The sequence below is a fragment of the Salarias fasciatus genome, chromosome 4 (assembly GCF_902148845.1).
Source record: "Salarias fasciatus chromosome 4, fSalaFa1.1, whole genome shotgun sequence".
In the NCBI taxonomy this organism is placed as follows: Eukaryota; Metazoa; Chordata; class Actinopteri; order Blenniiformes; family Blenniidae; genus Salarias; species Salarias fasciatus.
Genome location: NC_043748.1, coordinates 8,311,342 through 8,331,137, shown reverse-complemented (window position 1 = coordinate 8,331,137; position 19,796 = coordinate 8,311,342). Strand labels below are relative to the sequence as shown.

Here is a 19,796-nt window from a genome sequence, read left to right as displayed (position 1 = left end):
GGTGGAGTGACTGTCCTTTTAAATTAACTTCTTTGTTAGTTTTCTCTGCTTGTTGTTCCTGGATCCCTTTTTCAAATTTATTGTTATTGTTACTATTGCTTTCTTCATTACTGTAATGCTTGTCATTTTCTTGGACTCTTGTCCTCACCGGCAGAGTCAGATTTATTTTGTGCAAATAAAGAAAAAAACAACATCACAAATGAACATTCATCCCATTTATCTCCAATGCATATTTTGTGTCTATTGTATTTAGTTAATGACAGCGCGTGTCTTTTCTGTTTATGTAAACAATCCATTCATGCGTCCCTCGTGCGTAGTGACGTAACAGCTGCGCTGAATTTTGAGACGCACGTGCGCCTCATTAAGGAAATTGGATCTTCAGCGAGTCGGAGCAAAACAAGAAAGACCAAAAATGACAAGTTGAGCGCTTCATGTTCGTTTGACTCTTTCAGCTGGAATCAAACTCCGCAGCCATGTTCTGCTGTTTAAAGCTGCTGCCAGCCTCGCTGCAGGTATCACTTTATTTATAATGTTAATTCACTGAATCGAAAAAGTTATTGTTTTGTTGTGTTTGCAATATAGCAGCGTTTAAGATATTTTAAATCGAAGTCCTGAAGCCTTTTGTTTCCCTTTGAACTCGAAAAATGCAACCTTTTTGATGCACCAACATGTTTTGTTTATCAGAGTTTAATTGTTGAAGCTGGACCTGTGACCTCCTCTCAGGTCTGCATGGGGATGTGTCTTCGCCAGGACATCACCGAGGAGAGCAAGAAGGCGAAACTCCAGAGCATTAAAATAGAACAAGACCTCAGTGAACAGGCCAGGACTGAGCAGAATGTGATCAAAATCCTCATGCTTGGTAAGTTTACACCATCTAAGGTACCTTTTGTCAGTGCTTTTCTATTAAAATTGACACAATGAGATTCCAGAACGTTGGTCACCATCCTGACTCATTCTCCACTGATTGTCTATTGATACTCTGCTGGTTCTTCAGGGGTTGCAGAGAGTGGAAAGAGCACACTGATCAAGCAGATTAAGATTATCCACAGTCATGGTTTCTCCAAACAGGAGCTGATTAGTTTCAAGGTGGTATGATTACTTATTCCTCCCCTTTGCTATTAAAGTTAGATAATCATTTTTTTTTCTTTCCACAGCCTGCAGTTCTCGATAACATTTTTACCTCTATGAAGATTGTTCTACGCGGTATGGGGATGCTCAGGGTAAACCTGGCCAACATGAAAAATAAGGTAAAAAATGAAATGCCTTTATTGTAATGCCTCTTAATTACACTAGGTGTCAGGATTCATCAGTAAATGGCACAACTGTATTTACTGTTAGACTATGAAGTTCATCTGACCTTCAAGCATAAGGGGCCAGGAGGCGTTTTCTGCTCACAGGGTACAAGATACTCATATTCATGCTTAAGGGCAATTTAAAGTCACCAACTGGTTTCAAGTGCAGAAGCAGATGACTCGGGCAAACGTCATGCATGCACAGGAAGAACATGCAGATGCCAATTGAAAGAAAGAGGAAAGTCTTGTTGGTGCAACATGTTGCTGCATGCACAGCATATTTAAATGTGGTTAGAAAAACTACACCGTTGGTTTCCAAACTGCTTCAGAGTCACAGAGGCTGGAGCTTCTCCCAGCTGACGATGAACAAAGGCAGGATTCACCCTGGACAGGCCACCAGTCCATTAGACACTCACAGCTAATCAGATGAACAGAGCTTACTTTCATTCATTTAGAACTTTTATAAATCTTGCAGAAAGTGTCTTTCCTCACTCTTCCTGTTTAGCTGCATGCCAGCTGCATCCTGTCCTGCAGCCAGTGTGTGGGGGGCGACCAGGAGCTGCTTCCCTTCGTCGCTCACGCTCTGGGCGCGCTGTGGGCCGACAGAGGGGTGCGAGCGGCCGCGGCCCGGGGCTACGAGTTCCATCTGAACGACTCCGCTCTCTAGTGAGTAGACTAACCCGGGGTAATTCACATGGCACAGCCCCGGTTATGCCTGGAAATGTCACTGGAAATTGCTCGGTAAGCAGCGCTGCCGTCACACCGTGTCAATACGGAGCGCTGAGGATAACTCATCCCCGGGAAATGATTTCTGTGACATTTGTGGAGTGGGAGTTTTAATTAGGGCCACATTAAAGGAAACAAAACGTGTTTACCAATATTTAGAAAAATTGCAGTTTCATGAAGCTCACAACACAAACATGGCAGAGTGTTCTGGTCTAAACTCTGTCGCTTTTACAGGATCGTCATTTGATGATTAACACTTCATTGTAGATGAAAACTGTAAATGAGTGAACAATAATACATATGTGGACTTACCTGTGGACAGAGCTTGTTTTGCCGATCGTTGTCCTTCAGCCTTTCAAAAGTTCATTCAGTGAACAACAGCCTGTTAAATGTCATGAAATCCCAACAACTACTCTCAGATAATTTGAGCTTCATCATCAGCTGAAGTGAGTTTTGATGTAGAAGTGGGAGTTGTAGTAAATGGGGGAATAATGTTTTGCCCTCCAGATTCAGGTAACTGCAAGTATGATGTGTTTATCATATCCTTGAACTACACAACAACAACAACAAAAACGTCAGTTCAGATCAAATATAGTGAGGGAGTGAGAGACTCGGACGGATGGAGATGTAGCAGCTCCGTTACAGGAACTGGATGAACTCTGGAGCAGGAGGAGGTGGTGAAACCTGTCCGGCTCACTTTCGGTGTTCTCACTCCGCTCGAGCCTGCACCGATCGCTCCTTCCACTGATGTGGGATTACTCCGTGTCGTGACACACTTCAGGACCTGAAGGCTCCCGAATGTGTAAAATGACTTTTCTGGCTTGAACTCCAGCAGGACGAGACACTCTTAGAGTTGCTCAGAACAAATCTGAACTTGCTGAAAATAATAGGTAAAGCACATTTATACAAATCCATTCAATTATAAGATTTTTCGCAATATTTTAACCAAATTGACTCTAGAAAATTGTATTTTTTCTTTTAATTTGAGGGGATGTTTTTAACATAGTTTATTCATGAGATTTTAGAAATGTATTAGTATTTATTAGGAGGGTTTCAGCAAGCTCCATGGTGACAAACAACTGGGACCTAAAGCCAGAGATTGATCACAGAAGAGCCCTGGCAGCATCTGCTCTGCAGTCCCTCTGGAAACCGCTCTGGCGGCACCAGACCATCTCACCCAAGATGAAGCTCCGGATCTACAACCTAGCCATACTCTCCATCCTGCTTTATGGCTCAGAAACGTGGCCCCTGAACAACACTCTGGCATTCGATGAATTGATGGCTTTGGTAGCAGGGCTCTGAGAACCATCGAGAACATCAGGTGGCCCCAGCGAGACAGGCCAGCTTTGAGCATCTTCCTTCGTTGCAAAACACCGCACCTGCCGGCTCGGCCATGTCCTTCATTTACCCCTGGAACATCCGACACGAGCCATTCTCCATATTGACCCAAAGGCCGCAGGCTGGAGACGACCACGAGGGAAGCCCCGCACTCGATGGCTCGTCGTTGTTGCGGGCGACCTCCAACAACACGGAGTTGCTGTGGAAGATGCAGAGCAGCTGGCACAAGATCGCTAGCACTGGACAAACCTGGTTCATCTGGTCGGCTCAACGCACCGGGACGGGATACCCTGACCCTTGCCAGAGCACTAAGAAGAAGAAGAAGAAGTTTCAGCATATGCCTGAAGTCTGTTCATCAAACCCACACTGCTGGCCTGAGGATGGGTCAGGCTTTATAACAGCCGGCTGACCAAACATGTTCACCTTCACATGGTGGCCGTGTAAAGCGTGCCGTCCTCACACTGTGTGACTCATGAGCCCTGCAGCAGAAGCTGCTGGTTAAAATCTGTGCTGGACTGCACGTTTCATACTGTGTAGAATTAAAAATAATGAAATGGTCTTCTCAGTTTACCTAAACAGTTTGATTTTGTGGATTTTGTTATTTTGAGAGAATTGTTGATCTGACATAGGTCAGGTATCAATTAGTTCATATTTCTGAAGTCTATAATGCCATATTATGTCTGAAAATAAAGCATTTTGCTCTTGTATTTACCAGCTAAATTACTTGAGCACTGGCTTGAGAAATGAGTTGTACAAAAGCAGCTTGTTGTCATTGAGATGAGGAAATGTCGGAGTTTTAATGAGGCGCCTTGCTTCCTCTGTTCCAGTTTCTTTGAGAACATGAGTCGAATCATCCGACCCCACTACATCCCCACCGAGGCGGATGTTCTGCGAGTCCGTGTGAGGACCTGCGGAATCATCGAGACGCAGTTTCAAGTTAATGGCATGACGTTTCGGTGAGAGTCATCAAGCAAAACGCAGCTCCACAAACGCACTGCAGCGCCGAGACGGCGCTTCAGTGTTCATAAAGTCAGACGCTTTAATGATTCACACCGGGACGCTGAGATTTGTTTGAAATCAAAACGTCATGTTTTATCTTTATTGACAACTGAAGTGCTCTTTATGCACAGTTATTAAAGCACTATCTCATGTTGCTTTACACTGAATGGACAGTCAAACTCTTAATCTCTCACATTTAGACAGACAAACTGAGGTGGAAAGATTAAATGTTCACCATTTTTCCTTAAACGTTTCAAATTCCTATAAATATATTTTATTATAAATTGGATAATGAACCTAAATCACAGTACTGCGTTCCTCAGAGATGAAACTTAATGTCCACAGTTTGAGCCTTAATGTTAGCCTATATCTTGTTTTACTTTTGTTTTTTTTTTTAAATTAACAATTTAAACCATAATATTAAATTTCTCAAGCAAAATGTAAGTCATCTGTTAAAGCACTTCTCTTAGAGACTCATTCTGACTGAGCAGGTTACGAAACTTGGGGTTGAAATCCGGCATCAATAAATAACGACTGAATAAATAACTTTGCCGTGCCGCCGTGTTGCAGATCAGTGTCTTGAGGCTCTTGAGAGCGAGCTTCTCTCGCTCTGGAGGGTTCTCTATCAAAACCCCGACACTTCTAAAGTTGAGAGACACAACTGCCTGGGCATGAATCAGACATGAAATATTGATGACGTCCCTCTTCCTGTCTATTCTGGGAACATTAGCACAGAACGTGGAGAAGCCATGACGGTGAATCACCGAAATCCCGCTTCCCTCTTCGCTTTGATGCGCGGCTTCCGGAGGAGCCGGCCGCTCATGCTGCTCCCTGCTGGCCGTGCCTGCGCTCGGACTGTGTTCACACGGTGTGTCATATGAAACAGATCAGAACTTCATGAATGATGCATATCCTGCACCTGAGAGAAGGACTGCAACACCTTGAACAATATGGAACCGCAGCTATAGAATAAGTCCAGGATATATTATCAAACCTCCGAATAAGTTTACATCCCAACAGAGGTGTCTTAATGTTTCAAGTGCGCCCGGCTCAGTGCGTCCGGATTGCAATAATTTAGATACGTTAAATACAGTCTGATATGGCTGCAGTTTTCTTTACCAGAGTGGAGCAAGCAAACTCATAATTTTCAAAACTGCATCTTCTCAAAGATGTGATCTGTTCTTCATTCAGGGCGTCCAACTCGTTCACATTTCAGTCTAAACAGACACTTTAATGCCTCACCTGCCTTTTTCTCATGTCAGCCTGCAATTTTTAGCTCGGTGCTGGGTTCCCTGTTTTTCAAAATGAAATTTAAGCTAAAATCTTGATGCAAAAGCAGAAGGTTTGAATGTGAATATCTTTATTTCCTGCAGCTGTCCGATGCCATTACACACTTTTTACCGCACGGTTTATTATTTGAGTTCTTCTTTACCAAAAGAACCCAGTTCTACAAGTGTTTATTGAACAAGAATAGTATACTTATCCTGAATTAAAGACCTTACCATAATTTTTTCTTCTCTCAAATGATATATAAGGCAAGGCATATTTAGAAACTTTCATTTCTCCTGTAATTCTAGCGTCCACTCATTTCTTCCAGAGGACCATCAACACACCTGAAACATGTTTGAAGTCTGATATTGCAGTGATTGGCCTGCAGGAAGAATTGCTCCCATTACTTCCGCAACTTTTAATGTTAAGGTCTCCCAGACTGAACTGTTTGACCTTTGAACTCTTGTCCAGAGTGAGTTGAACTGGTTGTTTTCTCTCCAAACCTTACAGTCATGAGTGGCGGTTTTCTGTTCTCCGCTATATGAACCGCTGCTGTCAGATGCTGTGGTTGACGCTCGTTGTCCTCCGGCTTGTTAGCGCTGACTCTTGACCCAGGGGATAAACGCTTCATTGCCTCTGACATGAGTGCTGCAATCATGCACCTGGAAACTCTCCGGCCCAAATGGGAACTCATTACCTGTGTCACCAAGACCCGCAGCTTCCCCTCCTGCCGGATCTCACCTGGAAATAGATTTCAACTATATCTGAAACGGGTCTATATTTCTCATCGTAATGCTATTTATATTTGAGTTTTGAGTGGGCCGGAACAGTAAAATTACAGAATAATAGTGTGTAAATAACCACAACTGTAATAACTTTTTTTTTTTAGTCCAAAAATTATTAAAATTTCACTGTTATGACATTTTGAAGTCTTAAGTAGAACAACAATCGGTAAAAATATAAAATATAGCTTTTTAATTTTGCTTTTAAAAATCACGTTTACTTATGTTAGGAAGTGAAAAGGATTCTCTGAATGTATGTAAACATTACTTTCCCATGTTGGCATTGTGATGGACCTGTTTTTGCTTGTTTTCTGCAATTTCTCAGTTAATCCTGAGCTTTTTATTTTGTTCCTGGCAGTGTGTTTGACGTCGGAGGCCAGCGGAGCGAGAGGCGGAAGTGGCTGAGCTGCTTCGATAACATCCAGTCTGTGTTGTTCGTCGTGGCTCTCAGCAGCTTTGACATGACTCTGCTGGAAGATCCTTCAGTGGTGTGTTCAGAGACATCTCTCATCTAAAACATCAGGTTTCATTCTGTTGCTGGAGAATATGCAATATATATGTGTTTTTTTAATGTTTTCCTTCATCAGAATCGGTTGCAGGAAAGTGTTGAGCTTTTTTCCTCGATCTGCACCAACCCGGTCTTCGAGAAAACCTCAGTGGTGAGTTTCTCTGATTCTCCCATCTACACGTTGTACATAAAGACCTCTGGCAGAGAAGTTTGTCTTTTTAAAGGTGTGAATGAGCGACTGTTTTATGGTAATCACCCACACAAAACAAACAAGGCACAACCGAACTGATTGTCTGACGTGCGGAGCGTAGTTCAGATGGAGACCAGCTGATTTATTCCCAGAAATGCAGCCACTTCTTCACGGCCAGTCTAATCATTTAGCTTTCCTTCATACGGAGTGTGTGGTATTAACAGGCTGGGATCATTTGGCTGTCAGTCAGTAGGTGTAGCACATAGCCAAGTCATGGTATTTGGGATTATTTTCACTTTGAATGAATAAATGAATGCTTTTATTGTCAACATACAAGGCACACGAAGAAACTGAATCCACCTCCACTGTATGGTGCAAAATGCTACGTTAATCTGAGCTGAAAATGCATTCAGCTAAAGAAGCGAAGAAGAAAAGGTAGTGTTTGGTTCAAAATCTCAAATTTGGGATGTGTGGAGATCTGATGGCCCACGGATTAAAAACTGTTCCTCGCTTGTTTGTCTGCTCAAGAGCAGCAAGCTGAACAGCTGCTGTCCAGGATGGGATCAATCCCTGCAGACCTTTGCTGCCCTGCTGAGCCGGGAGGCAGCAATGATCTCCAAGGGAGGGAGAGGGCAGATCAGCGGGCAGTAAACCACACAGCGGTCAGTCAGTCAGTGGTGACGTGGTTGAAGGACATCCGCAGGTTGACGTCTCGGCTCCTGCAGGAAGTGACTCTCTGCTGGGCCTTTTTAACCAGGCTGGGGTTTGGTTTTCCTGCTGAGGTCGTTTGTATAACTGCACCACAGGTTCACCTGCCGCGTATTCCAGGATCCATTCAAGCCTCGGCAAACGCTGCCAGGTGCGGACTATGGAAAAAACTAGAAACGGTGGTAATGTGACTTATGTGCTTGTGGTTCATCCAATAAAAACACACGCTTTAAGGGCTGATGACACTTGTTGAAATCATTTATATGCTTTCCCCGGAGAGGCGTGCAGTGTCATTTTCCAGTGTACATCTGCAAAGATTAACTGCTTTTAGAAGTTCCTTTGAGTGTTGATGTGTAATATGTTCATTAGAGAGGTGCCTTCAGTGTTTTGACACAGTGGAGCGATAAACATTGTAATCGTGTCTTTTCCTGTCTTCAGTATTGTTTTATTGTTAGTGTCGTGAAGAAGGAAGGATGTTGTCAATTTCGCAGCACTGCTGTTGTACAGGATTAAACTACCTGCTCGTCTGCAAATAAGCACTGAATTGTCGATGATTATTTCCATTTTTACAGATTTTGTTCATGAACAAAACGGACCTTTTCCAGAGGAAGATCTTGCATCTGGGAAGACACTTGAGGTTTTACTTTCCAAGCTATAAAGGTATAAAAACTTGTTTTTCTCTCCAGACAATTTATTTATTAAATCTTCCCCTACATGTAGCCATGCTGTAATTGACAGTTTGAAGCCAGTATTCCTGCTCCTGTTCTTGCTCAGCTGTATCAGTGTTAAGCTCCAGAACAGACAGCAGTGATTCTTACGGGGGGAAGAAATAAGACCTCACATGTATGGAAATATTATTTAAACTCGGTTTACTTTGATATCTGAACCACTGTCATCTCTGTTTATTAGATTTTCTGTCTGCTTTGGAGATTGAGGGAGAATATATACTGGTGCCATGCTTAATATTTAATGAGCAGTGAGAAAAAAAATCACTTTAGTTTAGGGTCCTTCCACATCCAGCAGATCCAGCTGAGTTTCCTGTGTTTTGCCTGCAGGCGCTGATGGAGACGTGTCGGCTGCAGCCCTCCACATCACCGCCATGTTCGCAGCGTGTCGAGACGACTCCAGCAAGCCCGTGTACCACCACTTCACCACCGCCACGGACACCGCCAGCATGCAGGACGTCTTCCACATGACCGTCGATCAGATTATCAGGGAGAACCTGGCCGCTGTCCAGCTGCTGTAGAGAAAATCTCCTCAGGATTCATTTTCCTTTTTCTTTTTTTTTTTTTTATGCTTTTTTTGTCTGTCAGTGATTTTATTTAAAATATTTGATTGCTCTACTGAAAGTAGCTTTTTATTGGATTTTTTTAAAATTAAATATTTAATGGCAAATTCTGTCCCTTATTTCTTTCTTTTTACTATTAAATATGAAACACTTTAAAATCATGAGATATTAAAACTGCAGAAGTGTATTTTGTGTGGTGCACAATTGGTTTTGGAAGCAGTAGTGAAATCAGTGGTATTAATACAGAACTTGACGGGGAAAAACATTTTTGGCAGTCCCAGAGGGAAGATATGAATTTATTAATGAAGACACCAATTATTTACAATAATACATTACTTTTACATCTTTCAATTTCATCACAGGTTTACCATAAGTCGGATGAAATGGAACATGGGAAAAAAAGCCTCTTCCATCTGGTGCGTTGCCTGTGTGAGGGTTAAAGGACAGTTTTTTGAAATGTCACCCCTTCAAGGGTTTGGCTCTGTGGTCCAGCTGAGCTGTTGGTTTGCTGCTCAGTCTCCTGCACAGTCCGAGGACTCCAGGGAGAGGAACACGTCCGCTTTGCACTTAAATGATCCTTTGTTTTCCAGGAGAAGTTCGCAGCTCTGCAGGTCTGGTGTGACGTCTTTGATACAGACGGGCTGTTTGGAGAGAGAGAAAAATATCAGTAAGGGAAGAGTGCAATACTTAAATTCATAAAATGAATTGCTTCCTAACGAAAACAAAAAAATCACGACTATAACTAAAAAAAAAACCATTTGATGCCCAAAGTAAAGCTGCAGATATAACATGTTTTCTTGATTATGTAGACTTTAACTTTCAGTATTTTGTGCGATATGGATGTTTTTTCTAGTTGTTCTAGGATGTCGTTTGTAGTTTACACTTTAAATTGCACACAATTCCATACATTCTTCTAAAGTTAATCCAGCACTGGGGTGAGAAGAGTGGTGTAGACAACATTAAAAAGCACCAGGAAACAATCTTAATACCCCCAATTATCAACTCGGCAGTGAGAAAAAAAAGTTTAGGATCTAGGATGTACTTAATTCTCTCAACTGATGCGTAAAAAGCTGGAAGATTAAAAAAAAAAAAAATCCTGTCCACGTGGTGGATGCTCGGTGCGCTCTGCGTAAAGACGCACCAAACTGGCGCTCCGCTTACCATCGTCTTCAGAAAGGAGTTGTGTGAGACGAGATCAGAAAACACGCTGTTGCTCGAAGTCTCCCCGCTGTCCGTGGGCTGAGCGTCCTCTCTCCTCACGTACGGTGACCTCCGGATCCCGGACAGCAGCCCGGACGCCCTGCCCACCGAGTAGTAGGTCGGACCGGCCATCTGCTTGTACCACGCCTCCGTCGGGGCGCAGGCGACCAGCACGGAGATCACCACGAGGGGCAGCGTGAGTTTAGCGGGCATCTCCATGTCGACCGGGGGCTCGGGTCTGCACTACTCTGCTCAGGTGGAGGGTCCTGGCTCTCTGCCTGGACCCCCTCATCCAGACTCCTCTTATAGCGGCTCCGCCAGTGCAGAGAGAGAGACGCTGTGCGTCAGAGCGCACCGCGTCCTGCAGCCATCAAACTGCTGCTGAGCAGCGTCAGAAGGATTTGTCAGGGTTTATCACACCACTGAGGGCCCAGCTGATCATGGCGAATTAACATTCAATTAGGGGGGAAAAAAAAACCCTTCAAATTTTAATAAAAAAAAATAGATTAATTTTTAGACCTCTTTACAGACATTCATTGCATGTAATCTCTTCATGCAGTTTACTTTTTACTTTAAGGAGAGTTTTGTTATTGTTGAACATCTTAAACTTTTAAAATAGAGGAAAAATATTCTGTTACAATTCATTACCTGTTGATAACATTTCCCTTTGCATGTGTGAGAGGTTACCACATTCAAGTTATGAATAATTAAATGCTGATGTAAAAAACTTACCCTACATATATATAATGCAAGATTTACAGCCTTCAGGTTTAAATGTTAGATGTTGCTTTTCCCCAGTGGATGCATGCTTCCTGAACTGTCTCCCCCAAATGTTTTTTATTTAAGATATGTGTGGGATCAAGATGTAGAAAACTGGTTTAAAACCCGATCGCTGTCTCTCAGGGCTGTTGGGTTTTTGGAGAAAATCATTGGTGACTCAATAGGGCATTCTGAACATTCACAAGATTTAAGAACAATTTCTCACATAGATTTATATAGATTTATATTCAAATCCATATTTGCACATACATACAAGTTTGAAATGTTGGTTTAAAGGAGTTGTATTTATTTTCATAAAAATTTAACACTATCTGGATTTCTGTCTGCTTTTCTTAACATGAGTGTGAACTTCAGGGATCCGATGAGGTTCATTTTGAATCCATCAAGCTCCAAAGTATAACATATTTATATTTCCGTTGAACAATTGACAAGTCACAATTTAGAAAAAATAGAGGTGACTTTTTTTTTGTCAGGTTGAAGATTTAATGTCAAGCAGTTTTGGAAAGTTTCAAATATCTATCAATTGATTTGAAACTTTTTACAGACGATGTGTCCTCAAAAAACAAACTAAAAATGATAGGTTACCATTTTAAACTTGATTACACTCAGTCTATTCAGTTCTAATTATCAATTTTTTATTAAAATATATCTAACATCATCAGCCTCCCAGTGTTGATCTAAACTCTGCTGTAGTGTTTTTTTTTCTTTCTGAAAAGTAAATGCAGTGTGTTTGCACTCTTGCTACGCTGCCTGATCAAGTCACGCAAACAACCTCTGTGTGCCGTTTCTGCTCGAACTGTTCTTAACCACAGCAAAGCGGCATCAGGCTGTGAGGGGCGTTCAGGCAAAGGGTTTTTATCTCACTTTCATATGACAAGAGCCACAGAAAGGCTCTGAACATTGGGCGTACGTGACCTGATTTCAGGGGCTCAGACTTTGAAGTTGTAGTTTTTTTTTTTTTTTTAATTGACAGGAAACTTGCATACATCACATCAGAGAACAAGGACATGTGAAGACACCACCTCCCAGAGCATCTCTCCAGCATTTCTAAACTGACTCGATGACCCGATGTAACTCTTAACATTTTCAAAATGAGGGTTGAACTCCAGACCTGGATCTTGACGCTGCTGTTTCTTTCAGGTAAAGACAAAAACTTGTGTCTTGTTGAATGTTTTGTTAAAATGATGTAGTCTCACAGGATGATATGAATGTATTTGTTTCTTACAGGTGTTTTCTGCAGCATCTGGAAAGTGGAATATCAGCATGAGTTCATCTGTGCAGTGAAAGGCTCGGCCGTTTCCATTCCATGTTTGTTTTACAGTTCTGACAACCAAAAGGTTCAGCGTGTGCTTTGGGGTCATGTGAATGCTTTTGGTAAGAAGCAAATAATCTCAACAAAATCCACCGGAGGAGTCCAGTACATTGGAGACAAACTGCATAATTGTTCTATAAGAATAGCTGAAGTGGGTTGTAATCATGCAGGAAAATACATGGTTATGTTCAACAAAGCAAAGAGGCTTCCTGTTGAGGTTGCCCCAGTTCTTAAAGTTGTTGGTAAGATAATTTTTTATCTCCTACATTCATGTTTTTTTCATCCCAATGTATGAATTTAAAACCTTTATGCTCTTTCTGTTTTAGATTTGACTATTTCCATGACAAAATCCGGTAAAGATGAAGCCATCAAGGAAGGTGACTCAGTGAAACTCACCTGCGTGAATAGCTGTGATGACAGTAACGCTTCCTCGGCCTTCACATGGTTTAGAAACGGAGAATCTATCTACGAGGGGCCTTTCCTTCATTTCAGAAATATGTCTCCCTCAGTCTCTGGAAACTACACATGTTCCCTAAAAACATTATTGGGAACAATATCAAGAGCTGTAATCATCAATGTTGAATGTAAGGACCACACTAAATACTGAAAAATTTAACACAAATATGGAGTAACTCAGAGATTTACAGTACACTTCCTTGTTTTCACATTGCTGCAGTAACAGATCTTATTGTACATTTTCAGATGGTCCCAAGAACACGTCAGTGATCTTCAGGCCGCCAGGAGACGCAGACGGAGGCGGCAACTTCACTCTGACCTGCAGCAGCGATGCAAACCCCCCGGTGGAGAATTACACCTGGTTCAAAACAGACGGTGAAGAGATCTCACCTGTTGGACATCAGCCTACGTTCTCCCCTGCTGACGGCGGCCAGTATTTTTGCAGAGCCGCCAACAAACATGGAAGTCAGATCTCCTCTACTGCTGAAGTGAACATGAAGAGTGAGGATTGGAATGGATGGAACAGAAATAGTTGCATACATTCCCAACAATGTGTCTGGTTTTGTTGCTCCAGCTCATTACAGGAATTCTCTTTGTTTTACAGAAGATCATGAAACAATTTCCAGAGAGATGCTCATCATTCCTGCTGCTGGCACATTTCTGATTGTGATTACCATCATCCTTTTGATCAGGTAAGCTGTATATAAATACATCCATCCATATGAGATACTGCTTTACTAAAGTTAGATGGATAAAGCTGTGATTCCAGCTGACTGTGGGCAAAGGTGGGGTACATGTTGGACGGTCCGGCATCACAGAGACAGTCCCACACATTCACCATACAGTGTAAAGTACTGAAACTCCGGAGAGAACATGCACAACAGTGATCCTTGCACAGAAAGGTCCCTAAGCTCCGTGTCAAGCTGGAGATGTTATTCCCGTCGGAAACATTTATGCAGATTTGGGAAAATATTAATTACTATAATGAAAAAGACATTTAACAAGTCTGAAGTTTATTTGGCTACAGAGGACTCCACATCAAACATACAGACACTTTCATCCACAACCAGTGGTGATAGTTTGTTTCCCCAAAGATAATTTGTTTCAAGATAATTCTGAAGCTGTGTGGGTTCACGGGAAGAGAAAGAAGGATTTCATTCTGGTCCACACACTGGCTATGGTTTGTTTCTGAAGAAGTTTTGAACAATTTTCCTGCAGAGATTTCCTTTTAAAACTGTACACAACTGCCACATTGCTCTTTGCACCATTTGATTCTCAACTTCCAAACATTTTGCACAGTACTGTGTTATATAGCATGACCAGAGAAAATATCTAAAAAATTCCAACGATGTTCCCTCACTGGAGCGTGATGGGAGCTATTGACCTGTAAAAACACCTACATGTTATTGGTCCAGTTAAAAGGGGAAGTCCAAATGTACTGTAACCTCAACCCATACAGTGTGCATTTAAATACAGTAAATACAGTAAATACATGCACATTCATAAGATGATTATTGAGTAACTTTCAGTTCTTGTAGATTAAATTTGTATTTATCAGTATATTGCTTGAGGCAATTCAGAGTTAGACTTTGAGTCTGTTGAGCGGTTTGCTGGTGCATGTGGTGATTATGTTTCATGTATTGCCGTCGTGGAACAGCGGTGTTCCCGAGATAATACTGTTTCTGTACTTCAGACTTTGTAAAAAGAGATTGAGGCCAGCAAACACAGACAGTGATGAAGATGAATCGGTAAGTCTGTTGTGGTTTGCATCACGATAACGACATGTGTCTCTGTTTAAACTCGATTTTACTGTGATCATGTAATTCTTTTTTATGACGTATTCAGAATACCGACTACGTCAACTGGCTCGAGAGTGAAACCATCATCACTGATCTGTCTGAGTGGGGGAATGATGGAGTGTACAATTCATCCTTTATCATCTTAAACAGAAGAAGGGACAACATGTGAGATGTTTTGAAATTATTTGAAACATTTTAATACGTATTTCTGGAGGAACAGCATTTGAAGTGTTTTATCGCCTCCAGGGAGCAGCACGCTGATCAGGATGGGACGGAGCAGCAAACTGTGATATACAGCACTGTGAACACATAAAATTCCTACACTTACATATATTTATTCATTTATATTTCATTTATACAACTTGATTAAAAATGCATATATATTTTTAACCCATCATACATTAAACTGCCCTAATTTGGTCAAGATCTGGCTATATTTTACTGAACATTCATTTTTTTCTTGTATTTATTGTGCTTTCATACCTTCTGAAACAAAAGACAGATTTCCTTTATCTTTTCAATAAATGCATAACATTAAAGCTACAGTGTCTCATGATTGTTATCTTGTCAAAATGGGTCATTTTTCAAACATGTTGAAGATTTGCTGTCATATTACAAGAAATCATAGAACCTTCCCTGTGAATCATTTACAGTAAATATCACTCACTAATGAGTGGGACTGAAAATTAGTTATTGATTACAGTGACTGGTTGCTACTTTAAAAGTAGTGGAGTTACATTTAGATTATGAGAGTGAAAGAAAGAAAATGTGTGCTTCACTACGAGTTGTTTTGTTGCTGTGACACTTTAATCTGACAACTCAGCTAACTGATTCCTTGATTCACTCATTAAATTCTAAGTTACTATATAAGAGATATTTGGAAGTGAAATGGTGATGCATACATGTAAGTTTGGTCTCTATGAGTTCACCAGCCATTGTATTTTCAGCTACTGGTGTTTAACTTTGCACCACAAGGAGGAGACATTTGATAGCAGTCATGCAGAACTCAGCACAACACCTGTTCTGGAAATAAAAAGATGTATAGATAAATGATAATGAGAACGACTGGGAAAAGATATGAATGTGCAGAAAAAGACACTCTCATGTGAGTTGACTTCTGTTTATTCTGTAAGGAACAATAACATTGCTGTTATTTATATTGAGACATGTAATTATCTTGCTTTTCAGGAGGACTGAGTTGGTTCTGGACTACAATCAAACTGGAGGTTTAGTATGAAGAAGTTAAATATTCCGTCGACAGTTGGCACAAGAAACTGACAGAGGCCGCAGCTCTCGCTGTTTTCATTTAACACAAGAGTACATTTATCAAGCCCATGGAAATGTGAGCAGTAATGATTCCTAGTGGGTTATTGTTCATTACAGTTCATTTTAAAGAAAGCTGTAACAGCAGCAGAGCTGTAATGGCTCACTTTTAATTGTTTCTTCAAATGAACCTTTATCTCTGTAATCTTCAAGGAAGAACAAGTATTTTTGAGCAGACCAGCAACCTTACTGAAAGTAAAAATGAAATTAAAAAAAACGTGGTTTCTTATCAAAGTGCAGCACTTGATCACTCTAATGCACAGAAGAAAGGAAACAATAAGTTACCGCAGTGCTTCTGCCGTCACATGAGGCTTCGCTTTATACACAGTTCATATTCTCATTTCACCTTTGTACCAAGTCTGTGATGTGCCTGACCTGATTTCAAGACAATCAACAACTTCATTATGCAAAGTGGTGCCAACGACCGGAGGAAGACGAAAGACGCAGGCCCTGTAATGTCTATTTATGACACTGGCTGGTTAAAGTTTCAGGATTACTCATCTGAAGTGGAAAACAGAACTGTAAAATGAGCGCTGACACATGCTTCTGGCTGGTAAATGTAACAGCTGTATCACCTTTGAATATTTTAATGAAATGTTTTAAATATGTGAAATAGGTATGCATTTCTTGCAGATCAATATCATGTCATGTAGTGTGGTGCAAACTTTGTTTGTTCTAAGATCCACACCACGAACACAGAAGCAAGAAATTGAAACTTTAAAAGAAATTTTAGATAAAAGTTGGTACTTTGGAAGGTGTTTTTTTGTTTATGTGATATATTAAAAGCTGGAATAGTCCAAACCACACTAAACTACAGATATACACACAGACAATCTCCCCATCATTATTGCTTGCCTGTTAAGATTTTATATTCCAGTGTAACCAAGTGAAGCATCAAGTTTAGTTTTGACATCGAGCGTGGGGGATGTGGGTTTTAATCTCGTGTGCCAGTATAATAACTTGCCAAGTTGGCAAGTTGCAACGACATACAGTGGTGACCCAGTAAAAAACAAACAACCAAAAAAAAGAACAGCCAAACAGACACTGACTGTAGATTTGTGTTTGACTGTGACAAAGTGAAACAACATCCTCGTCATTCAGTGTTGTGATGGCTGGGGGAAACACAGTAGATGGCTGTAAAAACATATCAGTCCTGCAGCAGCCATGCACACCACCAGTAAAGAATTAGACCTGGTCTGAAAATATTTAACAGTATCAGTACGATAGTACCTGGAAAAAAGTCTGACAAACGTTTGAAGGACTTTTCACAAGACGATGATGGTATAACATATCCTGAATGGATGACTCCATTATTGGTCAGCGACAGCCGAGAGGTTAGAGAAACAAAGTGGAGTTGTTGTACTTTACCACTATACTGCCTTGTTGAATTAAACCCCAGTATATGGATAAGTCTGCACGTTACAATTGAGAGGTTAATTCATGACATATGGAATTCAAGCTGAAGGAATTTATTTACACATTGTTTAATGTCATATAAAAAGTGTAAGGCACAAAGCACCAAAGTTTCCTTCAATCTTTCAATATTTTTGACTACATCTTAGCCAAACAGGCCTGCTTTGGACACTATTGAGCGAGAGAGAAGCCATCGATGCAGATATTGACCTTAATAAGAAATCTCCCATGTGAGTTTCTTTTATCAATGGTGCCACTTAGTATTCAACAGTTGCTTATGCAGCATTAAAAATGCTCATCAGCAGAATCACCTGCAGGGTGCAGCAGGTGGACTCTCATAATGACGATGACTCAGTGATTTACAGCTCAGTATGGAGGTAAAGTTCAGCTCCTGTTGACTCACAGAAAGCAGGAATGATTTCCTCTTTCTTTCTCTTCCAGGAATCACTGTCTACCTGTAACCTGCTGTTTATTGACCTTCCAGACAAATTCCAACAAATCTGTATTGTTGCGGCAATTTACAAACACCAAAATTCTAATCAAACATCATTTTAACCATCCAGAACAAGCGAACATTGTTACAGTGGAGATAGGGTCAAATCGAGGTTAGAGGACAAATCCTGAGCAAGGGTCAAAACCACATCTAGTAACAAGGCGGGGTCAGTGGTTGTTACGACTGGGAAGAGCGAAAACACGATTCACTAAGCAAAGCATACAGAAAACCAAGCTAAGAAACAAAAAAATCAGTTTTAATCACAACAAACAATGGGAAGAATAAACCAACCCCAAAAATTCACTTAGTAGCTCCACAGAAACTTTCAGAACCAACCAAAAATGGTGATAGAGCGGTTGAACAAAAAACAAAGGAGAATGACATAAGGCTAGCCGTCCCATTGGACCCATCTGCCATCCCTGTCCCTACCTCACCAGTCACTCACCCTGATAAAGAAAAATACCAAAAAAAGGACTGCTGCTCCTCACCCAAGACTATTAACTAAAGAAAATTGGAGCTCTGATTTCAGACAGCGAATCGCAGAATCCAGCAGTGGTGAACAGGATGCAGCCGGCGCCCTAGGAGGAGCCACAGCAGCAAGCGGAACTACAGTTTTTGGACACAGCGAGCAGGGAGGCAGAGAGTGAGAGTAGTTGAGCATGAGCAAGAGCAAGCAGGGCGATGCAGCGCTTTTTGACAGCCCAGCGGCCATTCATTGTCCATCACAGAGACACACCTCCACATACCAGCTGCAGGAAGGCGGAGTATAGAAAAAAAAACAAATAATTAACTCCGGACAACGTAGCAGCGGTGTACAAGATCTATTGGCATACGAAGGACTTTTAACTTTTCAGTTACACATATATGAAAAAAAGGAAGAATAATTAAAGGTGGTATGGACGATTTTTTGTGGCTTGCCGAATGGATCATCTCAACTATTGGCTGTCAATCGATCTGGTGACCTCAACTGGGGATATTATCAGACGAAGGAAGGAATACGTCAAGGATCTCCTCAATCTTGTCGTCACAACTTCCATGTAGGAAGCAGAGGCTGAGGTCTCAGAGGTGGACTCACCCATCACCCAAACCGAAGTCACCGAGTTGGCTGGTAAGCTCCCCAGTGGCAGGGCACCAAGGGTGGATGAGATCTGTCCTGAGTACCTGCAGTCTCTAAATGTGCAGTGACGGTCTTGGTTGACACATCTCTGCAACACTGCGTGGTGGTCAGGGACAGTGCCTCTGGACTGGCAGACTGGGATGGTGGTGTCCAATTTTTAAAAGGGGAACTGGAGGATGTGCTCCAACTGTAGGGAGATCACACTCCTCAACCTCCCCGGGAAAGTCTGTTCCAGGACACTGGAGAGGAGGATCCAACTGATAGTCAAATTTCATGTTCAGGAGGAACAATATAGTTTTCGTCCTGGTCGTTGAACCCTGGACCAACTTTTCTTCAATACGGTGCTCAAGGGCTCGTGGGAATTCACCCAACCAGTCCACATGTGTTTTGTGGATCTGGAGAGGGCATTCAACCACGTTCTTCATGGTGCCTTGTGGTGCCTCGGGAGTACGGAGTACAGGACCCCTTGTTAAGGACCATCCGGTCTCTGTTTGACCAAAGTAGGAGTCTGGTCCACATTGCTGGCAGTAGGGCAGACCTGTTCTCAGTGCATGTTGGACTCTGGCAGGGCTGTCCTTTGTCACCATTTCTGGTAATAATTTTTATTGACAGAATTTCTAGTGTCTGGTTCGGGGACCGCAGGGTTTCATCTCTGCTTCTTTTTGCAGATGACACTGTCCTGTTGGCTTTATCCAGCCTGGACCTACAGTGTGCACTCGGGCGGTTTGCAGCTGAGTGTGAAAGGATGGGAATGAAGATCAGCACCTCCAAATCTGAGGCTACGATCCTTGAACGGAAGACGG

General features: G+C 41.8%; 3 protein-coding genes across 4 annotated transcripts; 2 read left to right on the top strand and 1 right to left on the bottom strand.

Moving 5' to 3' along the window:
• Positions 1–422: 422 nt before the first annotated feature.
• Positions 423–9,058, top strand: LOC115387464 (guanine nucleotide-binding protein G(o) subunit alpha-like). Its single transcript, XM_030090174.1, has 10 exons — positions 423–512; positions 724–859; positions 995–1,086; positions 1,155–1,247; positions 1,798–1,958; positions 4,184–4,312; positions 6,765–6,894; positions 6,994–7,065; positions 8,385–8,472; positions 8,868–9,058. The coding sequence occupies exons 1-10, from the start codon at positions 474–476 to the stop codon at positions 9,056–9,058; spliced, it is 1,131 nt and encodes a 376-aa protein (XP_029946034.1). The 5' UTR covers positions 423–473.
• Positions 9,059–9,468: 410 nt separating this feature from the next.
• Positions 9,469–10,574, bottom strand: LOC115387238 (neuropeptide B-like). Its single transcript, XM_030089862.1, has 2 exons — positions 10,262–10,574; positions 9,469–9,741 (listed from the first exon to the last, which is right to left on the bottom strand). The coding sequence occupies exons 1-2, from the start codon at positions 10,517–10,519 to the stop codon at positions 9,613–9,615; spliced, it is 387 nt and encodes a 128-aa protein (XP_029945722.1). The 5' UTR covers positions 10,520–10,574; the 3' UTR covers positions 9,469–9,612.
• Positions 10,388–15,190, top strand: LOC115387237 (B-cell receptor CD22-like). 2 transcript variants are annotated; one of them, XM_030089861.1, is made up of 10 exons: positions 10,388–10,496; positions 12,054–12,220; positions 12,308–12,454; positions 12,563–12,634; positions 12,719–12,976; positions 13,095–13,349; positions 13,453–13,540; positions 14,542–14,596; positions 14,694–14,812; positions 14,894–15,190. In XM_030089861.1, the coding sequence occupies exons 2-10, from the start codon at positions 12,172–12,174 to the stop codon at positions 14,958–14,960; spliced, it is 1,110 nt and encodes a 369-aa protein (XP_029945721.1). In that variant the 5' UTR covers positions 10,388–10,496; positions 12,054–12,171; the 3' UTR covers positions 14,961–15,190. The 2 variants fall into 2 exon arrangements, with proteins under 2 accessions (XP_029945721.1, XP_029945720.1); XM_030089860.1 differs by having other exon boundaries at positions 12,308–12,634.
• The last annotated feature ends 4,606 nt before the right edge of the window (positions 15,191–19,796 follow it).

Coding starts and splice junctions, on each gene's coding strand:
- LOC115387464 (XM_030090174.1), top strand. CDS start 474: ATGTTCTGCTGTTTAAAGCTGCTGCCAGCCTCGCTGCAG. Junction 1,248..1,797: donor TGGCCAACATGAAAAATAAG/GTAAAAAATGAA, acceptor CTTCCTGTTTAG/CTGCATGCCAGCTGCATCCT. Junction 8,473..8,867: donor TTACTTTCCAAGCTATAAAG/GTATAAAAACTT, acceptor TTTTGCCTGCAG/GCGCTGATGGAGACGTGTCG.
- LOC115387238 (XM_030089862.1), bottom strand. CDS start 10,519: ATGGAGATGCCCGCTAAACTCACGCTGCCCCTCGTGGTGATCTCCGTG. Junction 9,742..10,261: donor ACTCCTTTCTGAAGACGATG/GTAAGCGGAGCG, acceptor CTCTCCAAACAG/CCCGTCTGTATCAAAGACGT.
- LOC115387237 (XM_030089860.1), top strand. CDS start 12,172: ATGAGGGTTGAACTCCAGACCTGGATCTTGACGCTGCTGTTTCTTTCA. Junction 12,221..12,307: donor GACGCTGCTGTTTCTTTCAG/GTAAAGACAAAA, acceptor TGTTTCTTACAG/GTGTTTTCTGCAGCATCTGG. Junction 13,350..13,452: donor TGCTGAAGTGAACATGAAGA/GTGAGGATTGGA, acceptor TTTGTTTTACAG/AAGATCATGAAACAATTTCC.